The 20,272-nt window shown below is 42.7% G+C and overlaps 1 protein-coding gene across 13 annotated transcripts in view; it reads right to left on the bottom strand.

Moving 5' to 3' along the window:
- PLD1 (phospholipase D1) overlaps nucleotides 1–20,272 on the bottom strand; it is a 284,231-nt gene that overhangs the window by 250,856 nt on the left and 13,103 nt on the right. For 6 of the 13 annotated variants that reach the window (XM_042234517.2, XM_060393741.1, XM_060393729.1 and 3 more), the window contains exon 2: nucleotides 16,574–16,631. The exons of the other annotated variants lie outside the window; for them this stretch is intronic. In XM_042234517.2, coding sequence (XP_042090451.1) covers nucleotides 16,574–16,631 — 58 coding nt within the window. The remainder of the gene's footprint in view (nucleotides 1–16,573; nucleotides 16,632–20,272) is intronic. 13 annotated transcript variants of the gene reach the window in all.

Below are 20,272 nucleotides of genomic sequence, written 5' to 3'. Positions count from 1 at the left end.
TAAACTCTGACCAATGAGAGGTGAGCAGGAATATTGGAAATCTGAGACAACTCTTTTGAAAGGGAGATGGCTCTTTTGAAAGGGAAGAAGGGAGTCCTTCTTCCCTCTTCATTCTCTGCCTATAATGTAAATACAGTCATCCGGAGTATCTCTGAGGATTGATTCCAGAACCACTCCCTACCTGTATCTGCCAAAGCTAAATTCCCTTATATAAAATGGCACAGTGGACTTCCCTGGTGGTATAGCGATAAGAATCTACCTGCCAATTGTGGGGACATAGTTTTGATCCCTGGTCCAGGAAGGTCCCACATGCCACGGACCAACTAAGCTCATACTCCGCAACTACTGCAACCCCACGCTGCAACTACTGAAGCCCCTGAGCCTACAGCCTGTGCTCCACAACAAGAGTACCCACCACAATGAGAAGCCCATGCACCGCAACAAATAGTGAGCCCCACTCACCACAACTAGAGGAAGCCCACGTGCAGTAATGAAGACCCAGAGCAACCAAAAATTAAAATAAAATGGCATAGTATTGGGATATAAGCTATGCACATCCTCTAGTTTATTTAAATCATCCCTAGATTACTTATAATACCTAATATGATGTAAATGCTATGCAAATAGTTGCCAGTGTGTGATAAATTCACGTTTTGCTTTTAGAAATCCACCTTTTGGAAAATGCTTTTCTTTTCCCGATATATCTTCAGTCCAGCTTGGATGCAAAACCAGACGATAATGGAGGGCTGCCTGCAATGGTTGGAGCTCCAGCAGCCCTCCTGGACATGGGCCACATCCTGGAGATGGCAGATTGGAGAGCTAAAGAGAGCCTAATGATTCCTGCTATCATGCCAGCTTTCAACTGCCTACTCGCAGGCTGCTTTTACATGGGAAATAAAGCCACTGTCTGGGAGTCTCCAATACTTGTAGCTAAAGACAATAACCAGCAGATATAAGGGTTGTTTGTTCTATTCTTCTGACTCCTTTAGCAGTCAACCAATACATCTAAGTTACCACGTTATAAGGAATAGGTGTATTTACTTTCACTACTGTGTGCATGGGGACACATTAAGTATTTAAGAAGATTAAAGTAGATAAGCCACACAGCAAAAGCCCACCTTCTTCTATGCTTTATTAAAAGAAAACAAGAAAAGTTTACAGTCTGCGATAAATGCCTTCACAAAGCCACTAACTTGAATTCCCATGGAATAGAATTTCATATGGCAGACCTGTGGTCATATCCAAATCCACTTATTCGACAGATTTGGGCAGTATCTCTTTAGATAGGCTCTGCCTTTTCATGTCAGAGTCATCTAATTTCTTCCAAACCAATAACCCTTGAATACATCTGGGGTATATTTTTTTGCTGAATACAAACCACACAGTCATTTCAAAGCCTATAATTCACTTCAATAGCACTGAGCTTTCTGGATGTTCATGAGCATAACCACCCAGAGTGGCAGACACTCTGGGCGGTAGCTTTGCCAGCCTGGGCTCTTAATGTGTCCCTACATCATGATGAAGAACTGTCTGACACACCAGGCAGCTGACAACTGTAAGAAAAAAAAAAAATCAAGCCCGTGACCAAGGGGAAAATGAAATGATTAATATGGAAAACACAGCAAGAAACATCAAACAGGAAAAAGTTGACATTTCCTTTAGCTTCAAAACCTTTAGCTTAAAGTAAATTTGTTTTCTTCTCACCCTGACTATCAAAGGCTGGATCAAAGTATTAACATGGTAGAAAAGTGTCAGATGTCTTCCCATCCCTGGATCATTTATGATACTGCAGTGTTGACTCCGTTTTTTATTAGAGGGCGGAGAGGAGGCGAGGTTAATATCATCATAACTCCAAAGAGATAAACCGACGGGAAACTGTAAGCCGAAAACACAATAGGCCAAATTATTCCCAGCAGAAGCCACAGTCCTGCGTCAGCTCCTCTGTTCATGCCATTTCCTTCCCTTCAGAATTCCCTGGATATTCCTCTCTGGGTGGTTCTTGGGATCCTAATCCCCACACCATCCCTTCACCACCGTTGTTCTTGAGGTTCTGAGCCCTCACTAGGCCACCTGTCAACTTTTCATTCTGCATCCTCTTGGGGATAGCAGGGTGTCTCACAGTCATCCATGGTTTCACTAGTTTTATTCCTCTCAATGCCACCATTGCTTCCACTCTTTCTTCTGAATGCTGAGTACCCACTGAGCTGTCCCTCAGGCATCTATTTTTATGAAATTCAGAACTGAGCAAGATTAAAGTTCTCTACCTCAAACCTCATTCCATGCTCCTCCCCTTCCCACAGCCCAGCCACATGGAGTATGGATCATCGAAAAAACAAGAGAGTTCCAGAAAAACATCTATTTCTGCTTTATTGACTATGTCAAAGCCTTTGACTGTGTGGATCACAATCAACTGTGGAAAATTCTGAAAGAGATGGGAATACCAGGCCACCTGACCTGCCTGCTGAGAAACCTGTATGCAGGTCAGGAAGCAACAGTTAGAACTGGACATGGAACAACAGACTGGTCCCAAGTAGGAAAAGGAGTATGTCAAGGCTGTATATTGTCACCCTGCTTATTTAACTTATATGCAGAGTACATCGTGAGAAACGCTGGGCTGGATGAAACACAAGCTGGAATCAAGATTGCTGGGAGAAATATCAATAAACTCAGATATGCAGATGACACCACCCTTATGGCAGAAAGTGAAGAAGAACTAAAGAGCCTCTTGATGAAAGTGAAAGAGGAGAGTGAAAAAGTTGGCTTACAGGTTAGCATTCAGAAAACTAAGATAGTGGCATCCAGTCCCATCACTCCATGGCAAATAGATGGGGAAACAGTGGAAACAGTGGCTGAGTTTATTTTTGGGGGCTCCAAAATCACTGCAGATGGTGACTGCAGCCATGAATTAAAAGACGCTTACTCCTTGGAAGGAAAGTTATGACCAACCTAGACAGTATATTAAAAAGAAGAGATATTACTTTGCAAACAAAGGTCCGTCTAGTCAAGGCTATGGTTTTTCCAGTGAGACTTGGAATATGAAGAAAGCTGAGCACTGAAGAATTGATGCTTTTGAACTGTGGTGTTGGAGAAGACTCTTGAGAGTCCCTTGGACTACAAGGAGATCCAAGTAGTCCATCCTAAAGGAGATCAGTCCTGGGTGTTCATTGGAAGGACTGATGTTGAAGCTGAAACTCCAATACTTTTGGCTACCTGATGCGAAGAGCTGACTCATTTGAAAAGACCCTGATGCTGGGAAAGTTTGAGGGCAAGAAGAGAAGAGGATGACAGAGGATGAGATGGTTGGATGGCATCACCGACTTGATGGACATAGGTTTGGGTGGACTCTGGGAGTTGGTGATGGATAGGGAGGCCTAGTGAGCCGCAGTTTATGGGGTCACAAACATTCAGACATGACTAAGCGACTGGGTAAGGAACAGGAGACTTTATTGACCTCTTTCCTCTTCCCTCTCTATTTCCTCTCCTTAACCCTTCCTATCCTTCCCCGTTTTTCTAGCCCCCCAGTCCTGGACGCAGGAATCTGGTCGAAGGGCCCTCAGCCTGAGCTGAGGATTGGAGACTGATCACCTCCTCTTGGTAGAGAACTTGAATTCTGGTTCTGGTCTGGTCTGGTTTCTGGTAGGGCCGAGTTCCAGTCCTCCCTTCTCTGGAGGCCCAGGGAAAAGTCCCATAATGCCTGGGTATCTGTAGGTGGCAGGAGACGTCTGTAAGGCACCCTTTTCGCCCCCCTCTCCCGCCTCCTCCCCCTTCTTCTTTCAACATGGCTTCCTTTCCTCCCTTGAAATCTTTGATGTTAGTCTCTATAGGAGGTTTTCTGAGAGACTGTATTCTTGTATTTAAGGCAGAGGTTAAAGCATCTGCCTGCAATGTGGGAGACCTGGGTTCAATCCCTGGGTCGAGAAGATCCCCTGGAGAAGGAAATGGCAACCCACTCCAGTATTCTTGCCTGGAGAATCCCATGGACAGAGGAGCTTGGTGGGCTACAGTCCACGGGTCACAAAGAGTCAGACACGACTGAGCGACTTCACTTCACTTTCACTAAGCAACTGAACTGAACTGAACCATACTCCACGGCTCAGTTACTGGCCCCACCACATTTCCAGGGCCCACTTCCACCTTTCATCTACTCCGTACATGTGTGCTAAGTTGCTTCAGTCATGTCTGACTCTTTGTGACCCTGTGGACTGTAGCCTGCCAGGCTCCTCTGTCCATGGGACTCTCCAGGCAAGAATACTGGAGTGGGTAGCCATGCCCTCCTCCAGGGGATCTTCCTGACCCAGGGACTGAACTTGAATCTTTTCTGTCTCTTGCACTGGCAGGCGAGTTCTTCACCACTGGTGCCACCAGGGAAGCCCTTATCTGCTCCACCTCACTTTTGTGCTAAGAGCAGTGGAGGCTATACAACCCCTATATGAAATCCATATGCTCTGGGAGATCAGATGGGTCAGAAGGGCTCCTGGTGGTCAGGAACTCAACTGCACCAGCTGCTCTGCAAGGGGAGAGGGACGTCTTAGAGACACTTCCATGACTTCCGGGGGCCACACTAGGAGAGGGGAGGGGACGTTTTCTTGCCAGCTCCAGCCTGGCTGGGGCTGCGACAGTGAGCGGTTACAGGAAGAAATAGAGCAGGCTGTCTTCCCCCTGCCTCTGTGAGTCACAGAGAAACCCAGTGACTTCATGTTCCTGGAGATAAATTTCTGTGGGGCAAATGCCGGGTTCCAACATCCTTTGAAAGCTCCCTCTCCCAGATCTCCAAACTTAGGAAAGCAGTCTAGCAGGTGGCTTCTTTGGCCCGGATCCCATTCTCAGCTCTGGCAGGGGTGGGACCTCACCTTCAAATCCCCTTGACCCATAGTCATCAACAGGAAGGCCAAAAAGGAAAGACAAGTAAGATATCTCAGAGGCTCCAAGAATATCTGGAGGAGACTTACTAAAAGTCCTACATATCCATATTTGGACAAAAACCAGTGAAATTTGCATTGTCTGTAGTAACTGAACTTCCTTTGAAGCCTCATGCTTGTGGGACCCGAAGACATTTCCTAAGTCTGTGTCCCACTTTTCATGTCTAAAATGGTTCAGTTCTGTTCAGTTGCTCAGTCGTGTCTGATTCTTTGCAAGCCCATGAATTGCAGCACGCCAAGCCTCCCTGTCCATCAGCACTTCCCGGAGTTTACTCAAACTCATGTCCATTGAGTCAGTGATGCCATCCAACCATCTCATCTTCTGTTATCCCCTTCTCCTCCTACCTTCAATCTTCCCAGCATCAGGGTCTTTACAAATAGTCAGTTCTTCACATCAGGTGGTCAAAGTATCAGAGTTTTAGCTTCAGCATCAGTCCTTCCAATGAATATTCAGGACTGATCTCCTTTAGGATGGACTGGTTGGACTTCCTTGCAGTCCAAGGGACTCTCAAGAATCTTCTCCAACACCGCAGTTTGAAAGCATCAATTCTTTGCCTCTCAGCTTTCTTTTGAGTCCAACTCTCACATACATACATGACTACTGGAAAACCATAGCCTTGACTAGATGGACCTTTGTTGGCAAAGTAATGTCTCTGCTTTTTAATACCCTGTCTTGGTTGGTTATAACTTTTCTTCCAAGGAGTAAGCATCTTTTAATTTCATGGCTACAGTAACCATCTGCAGTGATTTTGGAGCCCCCAAAATAAAAGTCAGCCACTGTTTCCACCATTGCCCCATCTATTTGCCATGAAGTGATGGGACCAGATGCCATGATCTTAATTTTCTGAATGCTGACCTTTTTGCCAACTTTTTCACTCTCCTCTTTCACTTTCATCAAGAGGCTCTTTAGTTCTTCCTCACTTTCTGCCATCAGGGTGGTGGCATCTGCATACCTAAGGTTATTAATATTTCTCCCGGCAGTCTTGATTCCAGCTTGTGTTTCATCTAGCCCAGCGTTTCTCATGATGTACTCTGCATATAAGTTAAATAAGCAGGGTGACAATATACAGCCTTGACGTACTCCTTTTCCTACTTGGGACCAGTCTGTTGTTCCATGTCCAGTTCTAACTGTTGCTTCCTGACCTGCATACAGGTTTCTCAGCAGGCAGGTCAGGTGGTCAGGTACTTCCATCTCTTTAAGAATTTTCCATAGTTTATTGTGATCCACACAGTCAAAGGCTTTGGCATAGTCAATAAAGCAGAAATAGATGTTTTTCTGGAACTCTCTTGCTTTTTTGATGAACCAGTGGATGTTGGCAATTTGATCTCTGGTTTCTCTGCCTTTTCTAAAACCAGCTTGAAAATCTGGAAGTTCACGGTTCACGTACTGTTGAAGCCTGGCTTGGAGACTTTTGAGCGTTACTTTGCTAGTGTGAGATGAGTGTAATTGTGCAGTAGTTTGAGGATTCTTTGGCATTGCCTTTCTTTGGGATTGAAATGAAAACTGACCTTTTCCCCCCTAGTCCTGTGGCCACTGCTGAGTTTTCCAAATTTGCTGGCATATTGAGTGCAGCACTTTCACAGTATCATCTTTAGGATTTGGAACAGCTCAACTGGAATTCCATCACCTCCACTAGTTTTGTTCATAGTGATGCTTCCTAAGGCCCACTTGACTTCACATTCCAGGATGTCTGGCTCTAGGTCGGTGATCACACCATCGTGATTATCTGGGCCAAGAAGATCGTTTTTGCATAGTTCTTCTGTGTATTCTTTCCACCTCTTCTTAATATCTTCTGCTTCTATTAGGTCCATACCATTTCTGTCCTTTGTTGAGCCCATCTTTTCATGAAATGTTCCCTTGGTATCTCTAATTTTCTTGAAGAGATCTCTAGTCTTTCCCATTCTGTTGTTTTCCTCTATTTCTTTGCACTGATCACTGAGGAAGGCTTTCTTATCTCTCCTTGCTATTCTTTGGAACTCTTCATTCAAATGGGTATATCTTTCCTTTTCTCCTTTGCTTTTTACTTCTCTTCTTTTCACAGCTTTGTAAGGCCTCCCCAGACAGCCATTTTACTTTTTTGCATTTCTTTTTCTTGGGGATGGTCTTGATCCCTGCCTCCCGTACAATGTCATGAACCTCCATCCATAGTTCTTCAGGCACTCTGTCTATCATATCTAATCACTTGAATCTATTTGTCACTTCCACTGTATAATAGTAAGGGATTTGATTTAGGTCATACCTCAATGGTCTAGTGGTTTCCCTACTTTCTTCAATTTAAGTCTGAATTTGGCAATAAGGAGTTCGTGATCTGAGCCACAGTCAGCTCCCGGTCTTGTTTTTGGTGACTGTATAGAGCTTCTCCATCTTTGGCTGCAAAGAATATCATCACTCTGATTTCGGTGTTGACTATCTGGTGATGTCCCTTGTCCACATCTGGTGTAGAGTCTTCTCTTGTGTTGTTGGAAGAGGGTGTTTGCTATGACCAGTGTGTTCCCTTGGCAAAACTCTGTTAGCCTTTGCCCTGCTTCATTCTGTACTCCAAGGGTGAATTTGCCTGTTACTCCAGGTGTTTCTTGACTTCCTACTTTTGCATTCCAGTCACCTATAATAAAAAGGACATCTTTTTTGGATGTTAGTTCTAGAAGGTCTTGTAGGTCTTCATAGAACTGTTCAACTTCAGCTTCTTCAGCGTTACTGGTTGGGGCATAGACTTGGATTACTGTAATACTGAATGGTTTGCCTTGGAAATGAACAGGGATCATTCTGTCGTTTTTGAGATTGCATCCAGGTACTGCATTTCAGACTCTTTTGTTGACTAAGATGGTTACTCCATTTCTTCAAAGGGATTCTTGCCCATAGTAGTAGATATAATGGTCATCTGAGTTAAATTCACCCATTCCAGTTCATTTTAGTTAGCTGATTCCTAAAATGTTGACATTCACTCTTGCCATCCCCCATTTGACCACTTCCAATTTGCCTTGACTCATGGACCTAACATTCCAGGTTCCTGTGCAATTTGCTCTTTACAGCATCAGACTTTGCTTCTATCACCAGTCACATCCACAACTGGATGTTGTTTTTGCTTTGCCTCCGTCTCTTCATTCTTTCTGGAGTTATTTCTCTGCTGATCTCCAGTAGCATACTGGGCACCTACTGACCTGGGGAGTTCATCTTTCAGTGTCCTATCTTTTTGCCTTTTCATACTGTTCATGGGGTTCTCAAGGCAAGAATACTGAAGTGGTTTGCCATTCCCTTCTCCACTGGACCACATTTTGTCAGAACTCTCCACCATGACCCTTGGGTCATCTTGGGTGGCCCTACACAGCATGGCTCATAGCTTCATTGGGTTAGACAAGGCTGCGGTCCATGTAATCAGATTGGTTAGTTTTCTGTGATTGTGGTTTTCAGTCTGCCCTCTAATGGAGAAGGATAAGAGGCTTACGGAAGCTTCCTGATGGGAGAGACTGACTGAGGGGGAAACTGGGTCTTGTTCTGATGGGCAGGCCCATGCTCAGTAAATCTTTAATACAATTTTTTGTTGATGGGTGGAGCTGTGTTCCCTCCCTGTCATTTACCTGGGACCAAACTATGGTGGAGATAATGAAGATAATGGTGACCTCCTTCAAAAGATCCCATGCATGCACTGCTACACTCAGTGCCCCCAGCCCTGCAGCAGGCCACCACCAACCCACACCTCCACTGGAGACTCTTGGACGCTCCTGGGCAAGTCTGGGTTAAGTCTCTTGTGGGGCCTGCTCCTTTCTCCTGGGTCTGGTGCACACAAGGTTCTGTCTGTGCCCTCCAAGAGTCTATTTCCCAGTCCTGCGTAAGTTCTGGCAGCACTATGGTGGGGTTAATGGCAACCCCTTCCAAGAGGGCTTATGCCACACCCAAGTCTGCTGCACCCAGAGCCCCCGCCTCTGCGGCAGTCCACTGCTGACCTGTACCTCCACAGGAGATACTCAAACACAGTTCTGTCTCAGACTCTGTGGAGTCTCTGGGTCCTGGTGCACACAAGGTTTGTTTGAGCCTTCTGAGCATCTCTGGCGGGAATGGGGTTTGACTCTAAATGCGAATTTGCCCCTCCTATCATCTCGCTGGGGCTTCTCCTTTGCCATCAGACGTAGGGTATCTCCTCACGGCCGCTCTAGCAAAGTGCAGCCCCCACTCCTGACCTTAGATGTGGACTTCTAACATAGCTCAGGTACATTCCCCCCCGAACCCTGGACTACTTTCCTTCAAAATGTTCCTACAGATTGCTACCAGATCTCCTAAAACTATAACTCCAGGAGTGTTCTGAGCTGGTTGATCCTAGATTCTGAGAACTGACTGGTAAATTTTCAGAAATTTTATGCATCAGTTGTTAAACATTAATAAGGATTAACACTTAAATTATATAAATTTAAACAATGAAATAAATTATATTATCCCAAAGGTAATAAACACTTGAAATTCATCCCTTCTTTATTGTTTTAGTACATGTGAGCAATATCTATGCTCTTGGGTTACTTAGTTCTGTTTTATTATCTGTGGAAATGCTATTATAATGTTATCTACTGTATATCCTTTCCTAATTCCCTGTAACTTGAAATTGGTCACGATGGGTATATTTTCATATGGAAATTGACAAATCAAAGCTTTTTTTTTTTGTTTTTGTTTTTGTTCAGTTGATTGTCTAAGCTTAAGAAAGTGAGAGAGAAAATGTTAATGTGTGGTGCCCGTTGTAGTTATATTGTGAATGTAACAAAAAGCTGAGAAACTATTCTTCTATACTATTCAATTCATAAAGAAGATGTTTAATGAGCAACAGAAGTTCTGGAATATGCCTTCATTGTTTCACTTTAATCTTACTGCATACTGTAACAGGAAAGCATCAGCTATCCTCTCTCCTCAGCTGTAACCATAGATTGGCTATGCATACAAGAGTTCAGTGAAAACTGCCAACCTGTCAGAATCAATTAGCTATGTGGACTTTACAATAAAGAATATTGTCTATTTTATCATTATTTGTAAACTGTGTACTATACATCCTTTTATATCAGTAAAAGTTATTACTGATGCACTTATTTTTCTGGACAGCTGATTAAACATTTGCTAAACATTTACAAGCACTCCACTGTAGGACTTCCCTGGTAATCCAGTGGTTAAGACACCAACAGTCCCAGAGCAGGGGGCAAGGGTTTGATCCCTGGTTGAGGAACTAAGATCCTCTGCCGCACGGCGTGACCAAAAAAAAAGAAAACAAAAAACAAGGACACCATTGTATAAACCTGATCAGCTGGTTCCTTTGTTAAAATTCCCTCAGTAGCTCCCTGTGTCAGCCACCTTTTATGCACGACTTCAGATCCTCTCAAACTCACCTCGTATTCCTGCCATGGCATGAAGAATCCAGCCAGCTCTCCACATGTGAAACCTGCCAGGGCCTCTCCAGCCCAAGCTCCTCTGATGCTGTTTCATGAGGTGCCCAGGGGAACCTGCATGGCAGTCAGACATGCCCAGTCTGAAAAAGTCAGGCTGCCTTTAATCAATGGGAGATGAGAAAAATGAGTAAAATTCTCTCCCGTCTTTTTCTCCAGCTGAACTATGCTGAGACACATTTCATACGCCTTTCCCTAAGAAGACCCCTTGTGAACAAACAACTAGTTGTTGAGAACAACAGCCAACTCAATAAACTCCTCTTTGTACTGGTTTTGCTTCCCTCCTTGTGTAACTCTGGTCCTGCACTCCTGCTCCCCAGATGGCATTCCCAAGTAAACTACCTAGCCCAAGACTCTCCCGTTGGATAGGGTCCAAGCTTCCTATCTCAACAGCAATGGCCCTCTGCACCTGGACTTCTACCTCCCTCTCCTGCTTCATTCCCAAGCGTATCACACTGGTCACAAAGAATGCACACACTTTCTTCCATCTCTGATGCTCTGTTCCTGCTGTTCCCTCTGCCTAGACTTCTCCCCAAAGGATGTGCAGGGAGGTACTACAACTATAAACTTACAAATGAAAAAAATGGAGGTCTGGCGCAAGGTTTTCAAGAGCTAATTTAAGACAGAGCTGAAAACGCTCCTTGTTTTTATGGGCTTCTGCTTCGGGTTCCTAAAGTGCCCATGAATATCTCTACTCTAGTCCTGAAGGTCTCCTGAATTAAATGTTTCCTTTTTCAGCCTCCCAAGATACATGGATTTCCATTTCTCTGTAAACAATTATGTTTTATTGCCTGAACCATTTTGTCTCTCCCTAAAGAAGCGGGGAGTAATAGACTTTTACTCAGTGATTCAACCCAATCCCTCAAACATTTCTAGCCACTTTATACAAGCACTTATGAGGACTGTAGGAAGGAAAACAAAACTGAGTAAGACATGCTCTTTACTCAAAACAAGTTTATACCCAGAGGGAAAGTTAGGGATGTGCACAAATATACCAATACAGAGTGTGATGATTATAATGGAAGAATGAGGCCAGAGGGTTTAAAATATTTGCTATACTCATTCAAAAAAAACATATATATAAATATACACATAGAACATATACCAAAAACATGTTCACATGCATAGTACATAAAATGGAGGAAGAGCAAGTCAACACACTAAGAAAACTGTAAGCAAAATGAAGAAAAGTTCAGAAAAGAAGCCTATTTACAAATGCAAATATCTGACAGCTAATAATTAACCCTGATCAACCGATCCACAAATATATGAGTGTGTGCACTCGTGCGTGCTCAGTAACTTCAGTTCAACTCTTTGCGACCCCATGGACTATAGCCCACCAGGCTCCTCTGTCCACGGGATTCTCCTGGCAAGAATACTGGAGTGGGTTGCCATGTCCTCCTCCAGAAAATCTTCCTGATCCAGGGATCGAACCCAAGCCTCCTGCATTGCAGATGGATTCTTTACTCCTAAACCACTGGGGAAGCCCAAATATATCAGTACCTGTTACATATAAGCCGTTTACTTTCTGTACAAATATATTCTGTAATATTTAAGACAATCAACAACCCTCAAAACATTGATTAGAATTGTACAAAAAGAGACCTCTAAGGTACCTGATTCAGTCCCCTCCTCAAGAAACCAAGGTCCCACTAGGTTCATCTTTTTTTTTATCCAAACTACTTCCCCTGAGAGATCCAGCCACCCTCGTTCCTCCCCAACAACTCAGACTTGAATCCTCTATCTCTCTTGACCTGTCCATCTCTTTGATCCGTAGGAACCAATCAATGACCAAATCTGTGGTTTCTGCACAAATCCTCCCCACTTCATGCTTTTCTTGCTTAGAATTCCTAACCAGCCTAATCCCCAGTCATTCCTAACCAGCTCCCCTGAAATCATTCTTTCTCTTTCCAAGCCATCCATCACATTGCTGGAGTTGCCCTTATTAAATGTGACTCTGATCGTGCTGTTTCCTGGTTGCCAAAATACAAAATACAAAAACATATTTAGTTTAAATTTCCAGCTCTCTCATTCTCAATTCCATGTTTCTGGTTGTTCCTTCCCCCATATCAACCCTCCAGTCCATCTAGGCTAGCCGACATCCCTGCTCCCCCACACAGTCTGCACTCTCCCTCCCATCAGGAGACTTGGGTAGCATCAGCCTCCCAAATGTCCTACCTGTCTAGGCTTTATCCACTTCTTAAGATCCTGCTTAACCTCTCTCTCTTCCATGAGGGCTTCTCAGATCTCCAGCTGGTTGTTAATCTTTTGACCCACTTCTCCACACTCTGTTTCCTATTGCACATTACTTGTACTTATTTCACAGCATTTAATCTTTGAATTGTGGTTACTGATGTGTCAGCTAAGCCATTAGACCAGTGGTTCTCAAATCAGAGTCCCCAAACCAGCAGCATCAGCAGCATCTGGGAACTTGTTAGAAACGCAAAAATTCTCAGCTCAGCCAACCTACTGGCTCAGAAACTCTAGGGTGAAGCCCGGCGCTCTGGGCCCTCAGAGCCCTCCAGGGGAATCCTAGGCACAGTGGAGTGTGAGAACGGCTGCACTAGACCATAAATCCCCCGAGGGCAGTGGTGAGGATCAAGACGAACTCATCCTAGCTCCAGAGGCCCGGTCTGAAACAGATAAGAGGACTGGCGGAATTTCCGAAAATAAATTGCCCAGGCTCACATTGAGCTAGTTGCTGAGACAAAACCAGAACTCAGGTTATCCTGCATAACAGACCAGAGTTCTTTGCAGCACATCCACAGTTTCTGATAGGAAATTTAGACCATTTGAATCCATGCATAGAAGTCTACAGTGAGGAGGAAATGCATTACCTAATTACGACAGATTGTAAAATAAACACATCAGGCCATTTTCAATCTGTCATCTTCAAAATGATGAATTAGTTGAGCTGGCCAAGAAGGTTTACTTAGAGACGCCCTGTTTACATGAAAGGTGAAACTCTATAGGAACAGAAGGATAAGCAGTCACTGAAGAAATATTGTTCAAACTTCACACTGGGGTCTCTATTAACAAGTAAATTATGCTCACAGAATGGTTTTTTGAGGCAAACTCAGCCTTTTTAAAACCACATTATACTGTATTGTGGTTATCTTCTACTTTTTGAATTATTAAGAGATTATTGAATTATTCAAGATTACTTTTTAAGTAAACAGATTTTGACCAAAACATGCAAATATGAAAAAAAAAAAAAACCTCGCATGGACCAACATGAATATATTTTTAAATTTCTCATGTATTTGGGGCCTTCTATTTAAAGTTGGCTAAATTCTTGATATTTCATTCCTTTTCTCTCAATCTTTGGAATTTTTAGAGACTTGTTACTTGTTAAGTCCTGTTCTTCCTTATGAGTTTTGTGATGGCTGTCATGTGAGAATAGTAAAACCTGTTTTCTATTTTTTCATGACTTATTTGTAAAATGATAGACCCTTAAAATGTGAAACCAAAAGAAACTTTAAAGGGAAGGGAAAAGCACTCAAGCCACTGAATCCAGGTAACACCCACACTTGTGGAGTAAGATTGTCCTACTCTTGTATAGGGCTTCCTCGTGGCTCAGAGGGTAAAGAATCCATCTGCAGTGCAAAGGACCCTGGTATAATCATGTGAATGAGAAATACTGCCTGCCATATCAGTAAGCAAAAGATGTCGTGACCATCAAGCCAACAACCACTGCAGCCACCTCCAACTGTGCATCCTAAGGGGATTCAGGATGGAGAAAAGCTGGATACTGGCCCTAGATAGCTAAGTTCAATTCAGTTCACTTGCTCAGTTGTGTCTGACTCTTTGTGACCCCATGAATCGCAGCATGCCAGGCCTTCCTGTCCATCACCAGCTCCTGGAGTTCACTCAAACTCATGTGCATCGACTCAGTGATCCCATCCAGCCATCTCATCCTCTCGTCCCCTTCTCCTCCTGCCTCCAATCCCTCCCAGCATCAGAGTCTTTTCCAATGAGTCAACTCTTCACATGAGGTGGCCAAAGTATTGGACTTTCAGCTTCAACATCAGTCCTTTCAATGAACACCCAGGACTGATCTCCTTTAGAATGGACTGGTTGGATTTCCTTGCAGTCCAAGGGACTCTCAAGAGTCTTCTCCAACACCACAGTTCAAAAGCATCAATTCTTTGGCACTCAGCTTTCTTCACAGTCCAGCTCTCACATTCATACATGACCAATGGAAAAAACCATAGCCTTGACTAGACAGACCTTTGTTGGCAACGTAATATCTCTGCTTTTCAATATGCTATCTAGGTTGGTCATACCTTTCCTTCCAAAGAGTAAGCATCTTTTAATTTCATGGCTGCAATCACCATCTTCAATGATTTTGGAGCCCCAAAAAATAAAGTCTGACACTGTTTCCACTGTTTCCCCATCTATTTCCCATGAAGTGATGGGACTGGATGCCATGATCTTCATTTTCTGAATGTTGAGCTTTAAGCCAACTGTTTCACTCTCCTCTTTCACTTTCATCAAGAGGCTTTTTAGTTCCTTTTCACTTTCTGCCATAAGGGTGGTGTCATCTGCATATCTGAGGTTATTGATATTTTTCCCGGCAATCTTGACTCCAGCTTGTGCTTCTTCCAGCCCAGAGTTTCTCATGATGTACTCTGCATATAAGTTAAATAATCAGGGTGACAATATACAGCCTTGACGTACTCCTTTTCCTATTTGGAACCAGTCTATTGTTCCATGTCCAGTTCTAACTGTTACTTCCTGACCTGCATATAGGGTTCTCAAGAGGCAGGTCAGGTGTCAAAGGAATAATTTTAATGAACCCAGACTTTTGCATCTTCCCATACACAGAAAAGCACTAAATTCATTAACTTGAGATGTCTGGTTTTCTTTAACAGCAACCTCTGGATGTTCCGACTACCTGGTTTTTGTTGCAAGAAATCCTACATATCCTGGCTCCTCCCTTACTTCTTCACAGCAGCCCCTCAGAGCTATCTTTTTCCTGCATTTTTTTTTCAGTCAACAATCAGCAACAGTAGGAAAGTAAGTTGGATAAGATCAAAGTGGACTGATTACAATGCTGAGGGATACAACGCAGAACTAAATGATGAGGGTATTTTCAATTAATCATGGTCGCTTAAACATCCTTTATGAATATAATTCTAGGCCCATTTTTGCAGCATTAATCAATGGATCTACACATCGAAGAAAATCAAGCCTCTACTTAGGCCCAAAGAGTTCTCCAGGCCTGTCCTCTGAGAAGAGGTTCGAGGGTGGCTGGTGAGCCCAGAGACCCATTCAGGACCTATTACACTGCCAGCTGAGGTAGTCACTCTCCTCTGCCCCAGAGCTGTGCACTCTCTCTTGCTGTGCACCAGCTCTGGGGGTACTGGTGAGGAGAACCCCAAGGCCAAAGAAACACAAGTCTTATCTGAAGTCAGGCATCACCTCCCTGCCCCAGACCCAACTTGGTTTGTGAGTCATGACAAAGAACAAAAATTACATTCATCATTTCTAGTAATTCCTTCTCAACGAACATATGGTCCTTTTAAGTTATGGGAGATTTCATAGCCTTCCTGAGCCACTGGTACTAGGAAATCAGGGTGTAAAAAAATTTACTGTATAGAAATCATCAGATCAAGGGTCTATGCCTCAGTAAGTAAACAAATAAATTGAGAAAAAAAAAAATCCTGGATGGAATTAGGAGACAGTGTCAACACAAGCACTGGTTTCATGAGAAAGAATGAGAATGAAATGCTTGCCTGGGTTGTGTTAAAATAATTCTAATTACAGTCCATTAAGTGAGGTGCTTATCCTTTATGCCTAACTTGTGCTTAATTACCATGTAATATAATAATGACTTCTCAGCATGTTCTAAATTGATAGTGCAGCCTTTACTTGATTGTAGTAGGAAATTCTTCATACCTGTCTAGCCAGATCTAAAGACCCAACTCTAGGTATATTACCTAATCTTCCTGGAAACTGACCCACAGGCCAGCATTTATTTTGCCATTTACAGAGTCAGTTAAGCTGGTGATAAAGACAGAGTAAAGGGACAAAACAGGTGATTAAATAGCTAATCCCACTAGGAGATTGCAAGTAGAGAATAAAGTAGGAGAGACCCCAGTAAGTTAATGATCACGCAAGAAAGCTGGTTTGCTTAACCACAAAATCAGTCAGGCTTACTCAGCAATAAAACAATGCAACTTAAGCATGAGACATGCCCCAGAACAATAAAACAATAATGGAAAAAGACTTACATCCTGCCCAGTGAGGTAAGCAAGCCAACAATTCCTAGGACGTGTTCCTCTGCACACACTAAAAACAAAAATATAAGGAAAAGGTGATATGATACCTGAAAGGTGATATAAAGCCTGAAATGATTTCCCATACTCTAGTATATGTTATTGCCTTTTTGCTCATTTTCACTGCACCATGACAGTCTTGGCTTGATCATGTAGGGGCAAGAAAAATCCCCTGCCTATGTGGAGGAGAAGTTAATGATGGAAGCTTGATATCTGCTCAAGAATGAGGAAGAAGGTGGTCTTCTCCCCCTCTCCACTTTTCCTTTGATTATAAAATCATAGCCCACTAAGATCTGGGCAGGGCACTTTCTTGTCCACCTGCTTATAAGTCTCACAAGTACCCTATTCTAATAAATCACTTCTTATCTCTCACTTGGAGAAGGAAATGGCAACCCACTCCAGTGTTCTTGCCTGGAGAATCCCAGGGACGGCGGAGCCAGGTGGGCTGCCGTCTGTGGGGTCGCACAGAGTCAGACACGACTGAAGTAACTTAGCAGCAGCAGCAGTATCTCTCACTTTGCCTCTTGCTGAATTCTTTCTGTGCTGAGACATGAAGACTCAGAGTACCTTGGAGCCCCCATTAACTGAGACACATTTCTGCAGTTTCACTGGAATGGGTCTCACACTTCTTAAAGGAGTATTGAGTCCTCAGTGGGGTATCAGAACACCAGGGCTGCACGTGGAACTGACTGCCCACTGAGCCACCAACACTTGACTTAGAAGTATCTTTCTGGACCAAATGGTCAGGTCATCTGGTCTCTGAGTGTAATTGTCTACCCACAACTTCATTTAAAAGTTCTCTGCCCACAACTTCTTTGTCTCCTGAGAAACCTGTATGCAGGTCAAGAAACAACAGTTAGAAATGGACATGAACAACAAACTGGTTCAAAATTGGGAAAGGAGTACATCAAAGCTAAATATATTGTCACCATGCTTATTTAACTTATATGCTGAGTACATCATGCAAAATGCCAGGCTGGATGAAGTACAAGCTGGAATAGAGATTGCTGGGAGAAATATCAATAACCTCAGATATGCAGATGACACCACCCTTATGGCAGAAAGTGAAGAGGAACCAATGAGCCTCTTGATGAATGTGAAAGGAGAGTGAAAAAGCTGGCTTAAAACGCAAAACATTCAAAAAACGAAGATCATGGCACCAGATCCCATCACTTTATGGCAAATAGTTGGGAAAACAATGGAAACAGTGACATACTTTATTTTCTTGGGCTCTAAAATCAGTGCAGATGGTGACTGCAGCCATGAAATTAAAAGATGCTTGCTCCTTGGAAGAAAAGCTATGACCAACCTAGACAGCATATTAAAAAGCAGAGACATTACCTGCCGACAAAGGTCCATATAGTCAAAGCTATGGTTTTCCCAGTAGTCTTGTATGGACGTGAGTGTTGAACCATAAAGAAGGCTTAGCACCAAAGAATTGATGCTTTTGAACTGAGGTGTAGAGGAGACTCCTGAGAATCCCTTGGACTGCAAGGAGATCAAACCAGTCCATCTTTAAGGAAATCAATCCTGAATTGGAAGGATTGATGCTGAAGTTGAGGCTCCAATACTTTAGCCACCTGATGCAAAGAGCCAGCTCACTGGAAAAGACCCTGATGCTGGGAAACATTGAAGACAGGAGGAGAAGGGGACAACAGAGGTTGAGATGGCTGGATGGCATCACTGAGTCAAAGGACCTAAGTTTGAGCAAACTCAGAGAGATGGTGAATGACAGGGAAGCCTAGCGTGCTGCAGTACATGTGATCGCAAAGAGAGTCGGACAGGGCTGAACAACTAAACAGCCCACAACTTCAATCAAAAAGAAAAAAAAAAAGAACTGGCCCGTAACTAAAAGCACTCCCTAAAGCATATCTGTGTGTGTGAACTGGCACAGAAACAAGAACACCAAAAAATACTGGATTGTAGAACAAAAGTTCCTAATGAAATACAAGAGAAAATCAAAAATATTGAGAAGTAAAGGGAATGAAATAGTTTTAGGATCATTCCCTCTATTTCAAGCCAGTCCAATAAGCATGTTGGGATCTGCTATATGTTAGACTTTTAGGTGCTTTAAAATGAGAGGAAATTTATATATAAATGATATTTATATTTACATACTAAGATCATGGCATCCGGTCCCATCACTTCATGGCCAACAGATGGCAAAACAATGGAAACAGTGACACACTTTATTTTCTTGGGCTACAAAATCACTACAGATGGTGACTGCAGCCATGAAATTAAAAGATGCTTGTTCCTTGGAAGAAAAGCTAGGACAAGCTTAGACAGCATATTAAAAAGTAGAGACATTACTTTGCCAACAAAAGTCTGTATAGTCAAAGCTATGGTTTTTCCAGTAGTCACGTTTGGATGTGAGAGTTGGACTATAAAGAAGGTTAAGTGCTGAAGAATTGATGCTTTTGAACTATGGTGTTGGAGAAAACTCTTTGAGAGTCCAGTGGACTGCAAGGAGATCAAATCAGGCAATCCTAAATTAGGAAATCAACCCTGAATATTCACTGAAAGGGTTGATGCTGAAGCTGAAGCTCCAATACTTTGGCCACCTTATGCAAAGAGCCAACACACTGGAAAAGACCCTGTTGCTGAAAAAGATTGAAGGCAGGAGGAGAAGGGCACAACAGAGGATGAGATGGCATCACTGATTCAAAGGATGTGACTTTTAGCAAACTCTGGGAGATAGTAAAGGGCAGGGAAGCTGGCATGCTTCAGTCCACATGGTTGCAAAAAGTCAGACTTGACTGAGCTACTGAAAAACAAAAACAAGAGTTTAATTATGTGGTTTAGTAGAGAAAAAACCTGCACATAGGAGATTGGTTGTGGGAAACAGAAAGCAGGGAGGACTGCCATGGGGATTTCTGTAACAAATTCACCGTTGAATGAGAACAATGCATTGAGTAGCATCTAATTAAGAAAAATCTGAAGAAAATAAAAAAAGACAAAATTGTTCCTAAATTCCTATACTTCCTAAGGAGTTTTAGGAAGAGCTGACTATAAATGTCCATATACATGATGGACATTTATTTCAGCAATAATTGAAAGTAGTGAGTGTAAACTCAGTACACAATTGGGGAAAGAAATGCCTTTGACCTCTACCATCCTCCCAAACACATAAATATTTATATCTTAATTTCACTCCTGCAAAAAATAATGAAAAAAAAAACATGATCAAATCCTAACTGGTAATTTGCCTTTTATTGCTCCAAATAATAAATGCATAAATAGGGTATTTAAAGGAAAAAGAGGAAAGATAAATATATATATAATGTTATATATAATAACATTACGTATATATAACTATATATATGAACAATAGTTTTCTAACATTTTAAAACAATAGAATGTTTTTGTTTGAATAAAATCTTTAAAAAGCCAAATATAAGTAAATAACATGGTACTGGGTTATAATCCACATTTTAAACAAATACCATGAGTCCACACTGAGATAAATAAATAATTGAATAAATAAATAAGTGGGGATGAAAAGATACATCTTCCATACAGAAGAATTTCAAATCATTTATGCAGCTAATTGTCCCTTCCCTAAGAGGTGGAACATAACTCCCTATCTCAATAGCATGGGCTGTGCAGAGCGACTTCCTTCCAAAGAGTACAGTATTGGGTAGGGAATGGGGG

This window comes from Ovis aries, chromosome 1 (assembly GCF_016772045.2).
Source record: "Ovis aries strain OAR_USU_Benz2616 breed Rambouillet chromosome 1, ARS-UI_Ramb_v3.0, whole genome shotgun sequence".
Classification (NCBI taxonomy): Eukaryota; Metazoa; Chordata; class Mammalia; order Artiodactyla; family Bovidae; genus Ovis; species Ovis aries.
This window is presented reverse-complemented; position numbering and strand designations above follow the sequence as displayed.